This window comes from Pristis pectinata, chromosome 7 (genome assembly GCF_009764475.1).
Source record: "Pristis pectinata isolate sPriPec2 chromosome 7, sPriPec2.1.pri, whole genome shotgun sequence".
NCBI classification, from domain to species: domain Eukaryota; kingdom Metazoa; phylum Chordata; class Chondrichthyes; order Rhinopristiformes; family Pristidae; genus Pristis; species Pristis pectinata.
In genome coordinates, this window is record NC_067411.1 from 32,412,418 (window position 1) to 32,424,815 (window position 12,398).

Below are 12,398 nucleotides of genomic sequence, written 5' to 3' on the forward strand. Positions count from 1 at the left end.
TAAGAACCACAGAGAACAGAAGCCCTGTGATTTTAAACACCACAGAGGTTAAAACAGGCAAGTGGTCAGAATGTATGTGGTTTGCGTTTGCCAAGTCTCAGCAGCAGAGCCTGTTCTCCAATCATCCTGGTTCTCTCTGCCATTGGACCAAGATTCTCACTCAGTCAAGATAGCGAGCAACAACTTCCCAGTTAATAGAATGCATACACAGGCACCATCAACAGCTCAGAACTGCAGCAGAAGCAAGTCATCCCTGAACCAAGGGGCTGTCTGAGATTAGATGAAGTGTTAAGAGTATTATTTCAATCTTGGGCAGACTGCTACAGGAAAGACAAATGTAGACAAATATGCATTTAAATAGTTATAAGATAAAGGTTTATAATTACAAGGAAAGGTTTGAGTTATTGTAATTTTTTTACATTTGGAAAGTGCAGGTTTTAACAAAACTGTCACTCCTTTTGCATGTTCAAAAGTGACACAAAATTCAGTTTTTTTGCTGCTGGTTAAGTGATGATTTTTAAATGCAGAATTATAGTTTTACCTAAAAAAAACTTGCAAGGGCTCAGTAAAATAAATACAGTCATCGATTTTAATCAATATAGAACAGAATTAAAAGAGAAATCAAGCCAGCCTACGTTATGTCAATACTTACGAGTAACATGGGTTCAGGTGATTAATGCTGAAGTCAATAATGGAAGTGGACAAAGTACTATGGAAAATTACTGTGCAAAAGGACAGTTGACCACACATGCCCTTGTGAAACTTACATGTGCACAAAATACAGATTCTTCATTATGACACCACAGGCATGTAAATACTGCTTCCTTATTAGAGTCTGCTTTCTTACATTTCCTCAATCAAAGCATTCTCAGGTTTGTGTCAAGCTTCCCCCTTAAAGCTATTCACTTACTGAGTCATGGTCAGATAAGAACAAGTGTGAATGTTTGGCTGAAAGAATAGGTGGTCACTAAATACAATCTGAGATGGGCCACAATGTCTCCGATTTCTCTGTACTCTTTCAAGATAACCGTGACTTCAAAGCCTGCAGGCTAGGTCAAGAAATCTAACTTGGTTAGATTTTCTGAACATCATGTGTCATAACTTGACATCAAAAGGAAAAGACTTGTGAGTTTTGCAAGACGTACAAGCAGGGATTCTTCTGGGAAAAAAGTAACAGGACAGTTGAGAAGTATAACATCCATGGAAGCCAAACTTGATTGTCCAGGAGTTTCTGAGAGAAAAAAGCTTGCATTTCTTTGACTTCAGCATTAATGATTTGGCAGATGAACATGTGGTTGAGAAATTGGTGCAGGGGGCAGGGTTTCAGATTTATTGATTATTGGGATCTCTTCTGGGGAAGGTACGACCTGTACAAAAGGGACGGTTTACACCTGAACTGGAGGGGGATCAATATTCTTGCGGGCATGTTTGCTAGAACTGTTGGGGAGGGTTTAAACTAGTTTGGCAGGGGGATGGGAACCAGAGTGATAGGTCAGAGCTTGGTTCATTTACTGTACAAGTAGATGCAGAGTGTAGAAAGACCATGAGGAAGGATAGGCAGTTGAAAGAGCAAAATTGCAGTCAGTTGGATGGGCTGAAGTGTGTCTACTTTAATGCCAGAAGTATCAGGAACAAGGCTGATGAATTTAGAGCATGGGTAAGTATGTGGAACTGTGACGTGGTGGCTATTACAGAGACTTGGCTGTCACAAGGGCAGGAATGGCTGCTGGATATTCTGGGGTTTAGATGTTTCAAAAGGGACAGGGATGGGGGTAAAAGAGGTGAGGGAGTGGCTTTGCTTATCAGAGATAGTGTCACAGCTGTAGAAAGGGAGGACATCCTGGAGGAGTCGTCCACTGAGTCAGTGTGGGTGGAAGTCAGAAACAGGAAGGGAGCAATCACTCTATTGGGAGTATTCTACAGATCCCTCAATAGCAGCAGAGATGCAGAGGAGCAGATTGGGAGACAGATTTTGGAGAGGTGTAAAAATACAGGTTTGTTGTCATGGGTGATTTCAACTTCCCTAATATTGATTGGCACCTCCTTAGTGTAAAGGGGATAGATGGGACGGAGTTTGTTCGGTGTGTACAGGAAGGATTCCAGACACAGTATGTGGACAGGCCGGCTAGGAGAGGCCATACTGGACCTGGTACTAGGCAATGTGCCTGATCAGGTTTCAGATCTCTCAGTGGGAGAGCATTTTGGAGATAGTGACCATAACTCACTGACCTTTACCATAGCCTTGGAGAGGGATAGGAGCAGACAATATGGGAAAGTATTTAACTGGGGGAGGGGGAATAATGATGCTATCAGGCAGGAACTTGGGAGTGTAAATTGGGAACAGATGTTCTTCAGGAAGTGCACAGTGGAAATGTGGAGGTTGTTTAAGGAATACTTGCATGGGGCTCTGGATAAGTTTGTCTTATTGAGGTAGGGCAAGGATGGTAGAGTGAAGGAACCGTGGCTGACACAAGATATAGAATATCTTGTCAAGAGGAAGACAGAAGCTTACCTAAGGTTTAGAAAGCATGGATCAGACAGAGCACTGAAGAGTTACAAGGTAATCAGGAGGGAGCTTAAGAATGGACTTAGGAGAGCTAGAAGGGTGATGAGAAGTCCTTGGTGAGTAGGAGCAAGGAAAACCCCAAGGCATTCTACACATATGTGAAGAATAAGATGATTACTAGAGTGAGGGTAGGACTGATCAGGGATAAAAGAGGAAACATGTGCCTGGAGTCGGAAGAGGTAGGGGAGGTCCTTAATAAATACTTTGCTTCAGTATTCACCAGAGAGAGACCTTAACATTTGTGAGGATGGCGTACAACAGACTGATATGCTAGGGCATGTCGATGTGAGGAAAGAGGATGTGCTGGAACAATTGAAAGACATTAGGATAGATAAGTCACTGGGGCCAGACAGGATATATCTAAGGTTATTACAGGAAGCTAGAGAAGAGATTGCTGCGCCTTTGGTGACGATATTTGTCCTCAGTGGCCACAGGAGTAGTGCCGGATGATTGGAGGCTGGCTAGTGTTGTTCCTTTGTTTAAGAAAGGAAGTAGGGATAACCCTGGGAATTACAGATCAGTGAGTCTTACTTCAGTGGTGGGCAAATTACTGGAGAAGATTCTTAGAGACAGGATTTATGGGCATTTAGAGAAGCATAGACTGATTAGGGACAGTCAGCATAGCTTTGAAGGGCAGGTCGTGCCTCACAAGCCTGATTGAATTCTTTGAGGATATGACAAAGCACATTGATGTAGAGCAGTGGATGTGGTGTACATGGATTTTAGTAAGGCGTTTGATAAGGTTCCTCATGGAAGGCTTATTCAGAAAGTCAGGAGGCATGGGATCCAGGAAAACTTGGCTGTGTGGATTCAGAAATGGCTCGCCCATAGAGGGCAGAGGGTGGTGGTAGATGGAGTGTATTCTGCCTGGAGGTCAGTGACCAGTGGTGTTCCGCAGGGATCCGTTCTGGGACCCCTGCTCTTTGTGATTTTTATAAATGACTTGGATGAGGATGTGGAAGGGTGGGTAAGTAAGTTTGCTGATGAGACAAAGGTTGATGGTGTTGTGGATAGTATAGAAGGTTGCTGTAAATTACAACAGGATATTGATAGAATGCAGAGCTGGGCTGAGAAGTGGCAGATGGAGTTCAACCCGGATAGGTGTGAAGTGATACACTTCAGGAGAAAATCCGGAGTAATTTCTAAGGTAGGGACATGTTCGGCACAACTTTGTGGGCCGAAGGACCTGAATTGTGCTGTAGGTTTTCCATGTTTCTAAAAAATTCAAAGGCAGAATACAAGGTTAATGGCAGGACTCTTAGCAGTGTGGAGGAACAGAGGGATCTTGGGGTCCACGTCCATAGATCCCTCAAGGTTGCCACGCAGGTCGATAGGGTTGTTAAGAAGGTGTATGGAGTGTTGGTCTTCATTAGTTGGGGTATTGAGTTCAAGAGCCATGAGGTGATGTTGCAGCTCTATAGAACTCTGGTCAGACCACACTTGGAGTATTGTGTTCAGTTCTGGTCGCTTCGTTATAGAAAGGATATGGAAGCTTTAGAGAGGGTGCAGAGGAGATTTACCAGGATGTTGCCTGGATTTGAGAGCATGGCTTATGAGGATAGGCTGAGCGAGCTAGGGCTTTTCTCTTTGGAGAGAAGGAGGATGAGAGGTGACTTGCTAGAGGTGTACAAACTGATGAGTGGCATAGATCGAGTGGACAGTCAGAGAATTTTTCCCAGGGCGACAATGGCTAACATGAGGCGACATAATTTTAAGGTGATTGGAGGAAGGTATAAGGAGGATGTCAGGGTTTTTTTTATATACAGAGAGTAGTGGGTGTATGGAATGCACTGCCGGCAGAAGTTGTGGAGGCAGATACATTAGGGACATTTAAGAGACTCTTAGATAGACACATGAATGATAGAAAAATAGGGGGCTATGAGGGAGGGAAGGGTTAGATAGATGTTAGAGCAGGATAAAATGTCAGCACAACATTGTGGGCCGAAGGGCCTGTACTGTGCTGTTGCGTTCAATGTTCTGTGAAATCACCTGAACCCATGTCACCTAAAACTTGCTTTTAAAAGGGAGTTGGACAGGTACATGGGTTGGAAAGGTTTAGAAGGTTATGGCCATATGCTGGCAAATGGGATTAGCTTGAATGGGGCATCTTGGTTGGCATGGAGCAGTTGGGCTGAAGGGCCTGTTTCCATGCTGAATAACTCGATGACTCTATTTGGACAATAAACTTGAACCTGAAGCACAAGATAATATTTAGTTAAGTTTAAAAGAGAATTCCATAGTTATCATGTGACAAGCAAATATTTTCAATTTAAACTGCCACTACAACCAAAACAATATGGAGAAAACTGCAGCATTCAGTACTTCAATTAGACTATTTTCTTACATGGTTCACATTGAAGCAAATGAAAGGAAGGAAGTATTGTCTTCTAATTTCCTTTCTGCGCAGTTGCTGTAAATAAGCAGGAATAGGAATTGAGGTAAAAGAATTCCACATATTGAAACCAAAAGCAGAAAATACTTGGGCAAGGAACCTCATGTGACCTTCTTAAATTCATCCATCTAGAACAAGCCTTTATTGATTCACTGCTTTAATTCTTTTTTAAAATCAATGCCAGGGATTTGACCGCCACTTCTCTGTGGCAGCATGTTGTCCAATTATTGAAAAGAACCTCTGGACAGTACTTTGAAACATTTATTCATGTGAACATGTACCATCACTAAAGTTTAAGTAACATTATGCAACACAAGAAGCCTTTTATGTAGCGCTTACTTAACTCTCTGCACATAATGCAGGATAAAGCATGTCTTCATGTGTCCACAAAAGAAAAAAAGCTTAATGGTTAATTATAATGACTAATCAATGAACGTACTGACTATAAGTATGCAAAATAGTGCCTATGATTGTATAACTTGTACATAACTCTTCATGCTAAAATGTAAGGGGCATTATAAAGTTTGCAGATTAATACAGAAATTGCTTTTGTAGTTGATAGGGAGAAGGCTGAACACTGTAGGAAAATATCAATGGACAGTCAACTGACCAGAAAAGTGGCAGATAAACTTCAATCCAAGAAAGTGTGAAGTACTGCATTTAAAGAGCTCAAATAAATACACAGTAAATGGCAAGATACTGATCAGTGAAGCAAATATCTGTCCATGAGTAGAAGGACAGGTTGATAAAGTGTATGTAAGAAGTTCTACAGGATTGGCCAAGGCATAGAACAGGAAGATCAAGTAAGAAATGTGTAAAGCACTAGCTTGGCCACAACTAGAGTATGGTAGACAATTCTAAGTACTCTGTTATCAAAAGGCCATGAAGGCACCAGAAATGGTACAGAGATTTACCAAGATGTTGTCAGTTCTGAAGGAAGTTAGATAGACAGGAGTTGTATCTTTAGAACAGAGGAGGGTGAAAGAGGTTTAATGAAGGCGTTTAGAAATTTGAGAGCCCTGAAAGAAAGGAGATCAACAAGGGAGCAATGATTTGAAATTATATTGTGCAAAAGTCGACCAAGACTATCATATTTAAGCTATCAAGATCTTTCACTGAATACATAACCTACCTAGCTTCTAAGCTTGCATAAAAAGCTTGTCTGCATAGTATTTTATTTGCTGGTGTTCAGCCTACTCTGTCTTTAGAGAGCCCTTGCTGCAATTGCAGTGATGGCTTCTTAGATGCCCTGTCCCTCCATTGTTCTGTAAAGGCAATTTTTACCAATTTGTTTCAGTTCAGATAATGATGAAGCAGGGTGTTAATGCTGGCAGTTTTTAGACCTGTCCAGGTACAACATTCAGATTTTTTTTCTGCAGCAAGTTGCTACATGTTAAAGTTGACAATTGTTTGGCAAGAGAAACCTGGCATTTCAGAGTCACGGAACATGGACAGAAGCCCTTTGGAGGACTGAACCTGGATCCCTTGAGCTCTGAGGCAGTGGTTCTACGAGCTGTGCCACTCTTCATTTGGTACCTGAATGAGTGTGAAATGCAACTGAGTGTTTCCTTCACTAAATCAGATTGATTAATGATTGTGAAATGGACAATGTCAGGACAAATGGGAAATATAAATTAGAATGGGTGAATTCAATGTTAAATCAGACATAGAAGAAGAAATATGAAAGATATGATAGAGAGAAACAGAAAGAAAATTTGGATTAAATACTGAAAAAAAACTAACTTCTGTATCACTATAACATTTTATTTAACATCCAACAAGGCATATTGAGCCTCTCAACTAGCAACTGAAATTTCAGAACCAGGTTGACACAGCAATTAGCACTTCCTACTTGGTAGGTTAAAAGGCTACTGCTGGTGTAGGCAAGTGATATGAGGTGGAGTTGATGGGTATGTAAATAGGTTACAGGGAAATAACTGGGGGAATGAGATTGATGGGATTGCTCTGAAAACCAGTATAGACCCAATGGGCAGATTGGCTTCCTGCTATGTCACCAGAAACATGAGAAAAGGGGACTCATGATGAAATGTGTAGTTAGTTCAACCTGAAACTATTGTAATAATTCAGCAATAACACTACAGGGTGACAACACACCCCATTATCACGAAGCTCACAGCATATCCCAGAAACTTCACATGCACTCAACACCTATCGCTTGTGCATAAACAGTGTTGGTTGACATTGATCCACCAAGGCAATTAACGAGGTCCCACATGGCAGACTGGCCTGAAAAGTAAAAGCCCATGGAATCTAATGGAAAATGGCACAAGGAATCTACAATTACCTCAGTAACAGGAAGCTGAGGTTGAGAGGGTTGAGAGGATTGAGAGCTTCAAATTCCTAGGAGTGAATATCACCAATAGCCTGTCCTGGTCCAACCATGTAGGTGCCACGGCCAAGAGAGTTCACCAGCATCTCTACTTCCTTAGGAGGCGAAAGAAATGTGGCATGTCCCCTTTGACACTCACTAATTTTTAAATCGATACACCATAGAAATCATCCTATCTGGATGCATCATGGCTTGATATGGCAATTGCTCTGCCCAGGACTGCAGAGTTGTGGACACAGCTCAGCACATCATGGAAACCAACATCCCCTCCATGGACTCTGTCTATACCTCTCACTGCCTCGATAAATCAGCCAGCATAATCAAAGATCCCACCCACCCTAGACATTCTCTCTCCTCCCCTCCATTGCACAGAAAATACAGCCTGAAAGCACGTACCACCAGATGCTCAAATTCAGCTTCTACCCTGCTGTTATAAGACTATTGAACTGTTCCCTAGTACGATAAGATAGACTCTTGACCCCACAATCTACCTTGTTATGACCTTGCACCTTACTGTCTACCTACATTGCACTCTGTCGCTGCTATACTTTATTCTGCAATCTGTAATTGTTTTACCCTGTACTACCTCAATGCACTGTGTAATGATTTGATCTGTAGGAATGGTATGCAAGACAAGTTTTTCCACTGTATCTTGGTACAAGTGACAATAATAAACCAATTCCAGAAGAGGCCGAGAGAGGTTTAATTAAGATGTCTAAAAAGTTATGAGGGAACTGAAAGAAAGGAGGTTGACCAGGGGCAATAATTTGAAATAATTAGTAGAGGGATTGGAGCAGAGTTTGGCCCATTGGGTATCTGGAACTCACTACCCAATCAGGTGGTAGAGACAGAAATGGTCATAACACTTAAAACATTCCTGGAAGATGTATCCACAATGTACAATGCTATTGACCATGAACAGGAAAGTGGGACTAGAGAAGATAGATTTATTTTGATGGACAGTCCAGGCTTAACAGCCTCCATCTGAGCTGTAAGTTTTTAACAACACTAATACCAATAGCCTCATTCCTATTCTGAGCATATCGTCCACTGAGTCTCTACAGCTGAGACATTGATGTAATTGAGAAATGGTCCCAAAACAAACACTTGTACAAACTACAACGCCGTCTCTCCAACTCTAATAAATCCCCACAACTTTGAGCTTAATTAACAACATTAAAGTGGAATACTAACAAATGCTGTTGTGAAATCTAAGTTTACAGGGTTGTTGGGATTATTATGGTCAAGTTGAGTTGCCCTTAAGAACAATGGAGGAAGTTGATGACACAAAATCTTCCTATTAGCTGCAGAAAGCTTTCTGCTTCACTCCCGAGCTACTTCTTTACAGTCATCTTAAGGGATGTGTTTAGGTGTCTAAAGTGACATTTTGACTACCAGTACCATAATGAAAAGAAATCTTACCTGGGTGTAAAAACAAGATTGTTAATAGGTGACACAAATGAACAGTTAGTAGAGCTGCTGCCTCATGGCTCCAGCAACCTAGGTCCAATCCTGACCTTGGGTGTTGTCTCTGTTGAGTTTGCACATTCTCCCAGTGACTGGGTTTCCCCTCAGGTGCTCCAGTTTCCTCCCATATCCCAAAGACATGAAGTCTAGAAGGTTGTCAGTGTGGGCAAGTGGTAGGATCTTGAGGGGAGTCAATGGGAATGTGGGGAGAATAAATGGGACAAGTGAAGGGGCAAGCACGGTAGTGTCGGGGACAGGCACAGTAGTGTAGGGGTCAGCGCAACGCTATTACAGCACCAGCGATCCGGGTTCAATTGTGGCCGCTGTCTGTGAGGAGTTTGTATGTTCTCCCCATGCCTGCATGGGTTTCCTCTGGGTGCTCCAGTTTCCTCCCACATTCCAAAGACGTACGGGTTAGGAAGTTGTGGGCACGCTATGTTGGGGACGGAAGCGTGGCGACACTTGCGGCTGCCCCTAGAACACTCTATACAATAGATACATTTCAGTGTGTGTTTTGATGTACATGTGACTAATAAAGATATCTTATCTTATCTAAGTGTAAATGGGTGCTCGACAGTCGGCATGGACTCAATGGGCCGAAGGGCCTGTTTCTGCGCTTTGATTCTATGGCTATGATTAATCACCACAGGGCAAGAGAGGGTGGTGCAGAAAATTTCTAACAATCTTCCATACGATCTTTACTGGATCAAGTGTTATGATAAACCAGTATTTTGCATACATCTGAGACCTTTAACAATATTGAAAGTTCCTGCAGACATGAAGGGAGAAATTACAGTCTGGCCTATTTGACATTAGCTGCTTCTTTTCTCTACTCTTAGATTATACAGTAAATGGCAGGGCGCTGTGGAGTGTTGTAGAACAGAGAGACCTCAGGGTGCAGGTACGTAGTTCCCTGAAAGTGGCAACAGAGGTAGACAGGGCGATGAAGAAGGCATTTGGCACACTTGCCTTCATCTGTCAGGGCACTGAATATAAGAGTTGGGACATCATGTTGCAGCTGTAAAAGATGTTGGTCAGACCACAATTGGAGTATCATGTACAGTTCTGGTTGCCCAGCTACAGCATGTCATTAAGCTGGAAAGAGTACAGAGAAGATTCACAAGAACATTACCAGGTCTGGTGGGCTTGAGTGATAAGGAGAGACTGGTAAAGCTGGGGCTTTTTCCCCTTGGAGCACAGGAGGCTGAGGGGGTGACTTTATAGAGGTTTATAAAATCATGAGGGGCATAGATAAGGAGAATGATCACAGTCTTTTTCCCCAGGGTAGGGGAATCTAAAACTAGAGGACATAGATTTAAGGTGAAACAAGACAAATTTTAAGGGTAACTGTGAGGGCAATTTTTTTCCACAAAGAGGGTGGAGGGTATGTGGAATGAGCTGCCAGAGGAAGTGGTAGAGGCAGGTACGATAACAACATTTAAAAGACATTTGGACAGGTAGATGGATAGGAAGGGTTTAGGGGGATATGGGCCAAACGTAGGCAAATGGGACTAGATCAGATAGGCAACTAGGTAGGCATGGAACAGTTGGACTGAAGAGCCTTTTTCTGTGCTGTATAACTCTGTATCTCCATGACTTCATGACAAGGCTTTGACAACTTTAAAGGTGGATTTATTTTCCTTTCAATAAAGTGATCACGCACAATGAGAGTGGAGTCACATCTGGCAGTCTCGTTTAGGGAATCAGACACTACACAAGCCCAGAGCCGCTTGACTTCAGCAAGAAAACACAAAAAAAAAGGTCTTGGCGGTGGTTTTGAGAGTGGCGAAACGACGATCAGGCACAATCCGAGCGAGGGGGTGTGGGGGGGGCAACCCCCTCCCCCCACCCCAGCTGCAAGACTCCATGCTTGTGCCTGGGTTGATGAAATCTAGACCAAACCAGGAGCTGAGGCGCCGAAGCAAATGAACTTTACACGGTGTAAGCTGCTTTATCATCGCAATCCCCTCCCCTACTCTCGTGATTTGTAGAGAAAAAAGCACCAGACTTCACCTATACCTAATAAGGCCAAGGGTCCGGGTCGCGTCTGAAATTTATGCTGCAATGTAGCAAATAAAAGGAACATTGATCGGCCTCTTTCCAAACCACTGCCTTCGCGTTATAACAACATAAACAATAATGCAGTTTACTCACAGACGGGATCGTCCATTCTCAAGGGTCTAGCGAGGCGGATGCTCGTTGGAATAGTATTGTCAATAAGTTCGTCAATACTCTAGCGGTACAAAAGAAAGCATGAAATACATTAAAAGCAGTCTAGGAGTAAAATGCAAAATTGTAGACACTCTCCATCCCATAACTTTAAATTGAGAAGTTGCAAATTACTAATTTTTTTTGCAAATTTTCAGCTGCTGCTTAGTTTTAAAACAAGCGTTTTCTACAAAGTGGGAATCCTAAAAATGCTCCCAACTACTTGATGTGGAAGTTGCAACACTGCATGCACTTGAGGGAGACCCACCGACCACTTTAAACTTAACGTGCAACAGGGGGCAGGAAAGAATGGGGGGGGGGGGGTGGGGGAGAGACACACACACAGATCAGCTATTACCGCCACTCCCAACGTGTCCAGCATTTCTCGCTTTTCTTTGTCTCCGGGTCCGATGTGTCTCTCCGAGAAGTCATCGTGCCTTGGGAGAATGTTGTCTATCAGCCTTGCATGGCTAGCAGAGGTGGTAGCCAAAGCCCGCACGCTCCCGCTTGAGGCATCTTGCTTTCCCCGAGAGTTTGTACTTAAAACCAGCAGTCTGCCTGGTGCAAGCCTTCTTCCTCCAAGTTTCTGGCAGGTGTAGTGCAGACCACGACCGGCTGCCAGGAATCCCCAGGATTTCACACAGCGCTGCATTCTCGCCAGCTCACTGCGCTCACTTTTCGTATTAAAAATTCACTTGGGATAATGAACTAACACGAAAGCGCAGCGACACTGCTTTATATACCAGTGTCCAATCAAGTGACTCCGCAACCATGACGTGTGGACAAGCCCCCAAACATCATGTTTTAATATAAGCATTTGTTTTCCCTCAAACTAACTGTCTTTCGGGTACAGTTGAGATTTCTGGCAGCGGTGCAGCTTTGCATTTCATGCTGTAGCATCTGAAAAAGCATCTTGCATTGTACGATATTCAGAAAGGAAGGTGGAAATGCTTTTCAGTCACGCAGGGACTATCAGGCGTTTGCAACTTCTGGTGCCATCTGCTGGGAACAGGTCGAATGTGCCAATGTTAAAGTGAATCTCACGGTCAGGAGGTGAGAGGTACAACGTATTCTATGGTATTATTTTACAGAAATAATCTTTATTCATAATATGTACAGTAAATACAATAGGATATGTCTTTCTCCACGTACATTGCACCATCAATTCAATGCATTCACTTACAATATGCACGGATATGGACATGAAAAGTTGAAATCAAGCTGAGTTTATTGTCATGTGCACAAGGACGATGAGCTATAGGTACAATGAAAAACTTGCTTGCAACAGCAACACAGGCACCTAGGTACAGACAACACACAGAAGATAAATCATACAAGACAGTGGAGAGATAGAAAAAAAGACTGTGCAAAAACACAAGACTTTAGTGCAAAAAATATACACAATCAGACACATA

At 42.8% G+C, this 12,398-nt stretch overlaps 1 protein-coding gene across 1 annotated transcript in view; it reads right to left on the reverse strand.

The window, feature by feature from the left end:
- The window catches only part of gldc (glycine dehydrogenase (decarboxylating)), a 117,594-nt gene extending 105,845 nt beyond the window's left edge, over positions 1-11,749 (reverse strand). The window contains exons 1-2 of the mRNA XM_052019576.1: positions 11,342-11,749; positions 10,930-11,008 (exon numbers count right to left, since the gene is read on the reverse strand). Coding sequence (XP_051875536.1) covers positions 10,930-11,008; positions 11,342-11,635 — 373 coding nt within the window. The 5' untranslated portion in view covers positions 11,636-11,749. The remainder of the gene's footprint in view (positions 1-10,929; positions 11,009-11,341) is intronic.
- Positions 11,750-12,398: the final 649 nt, after the last annotated feature.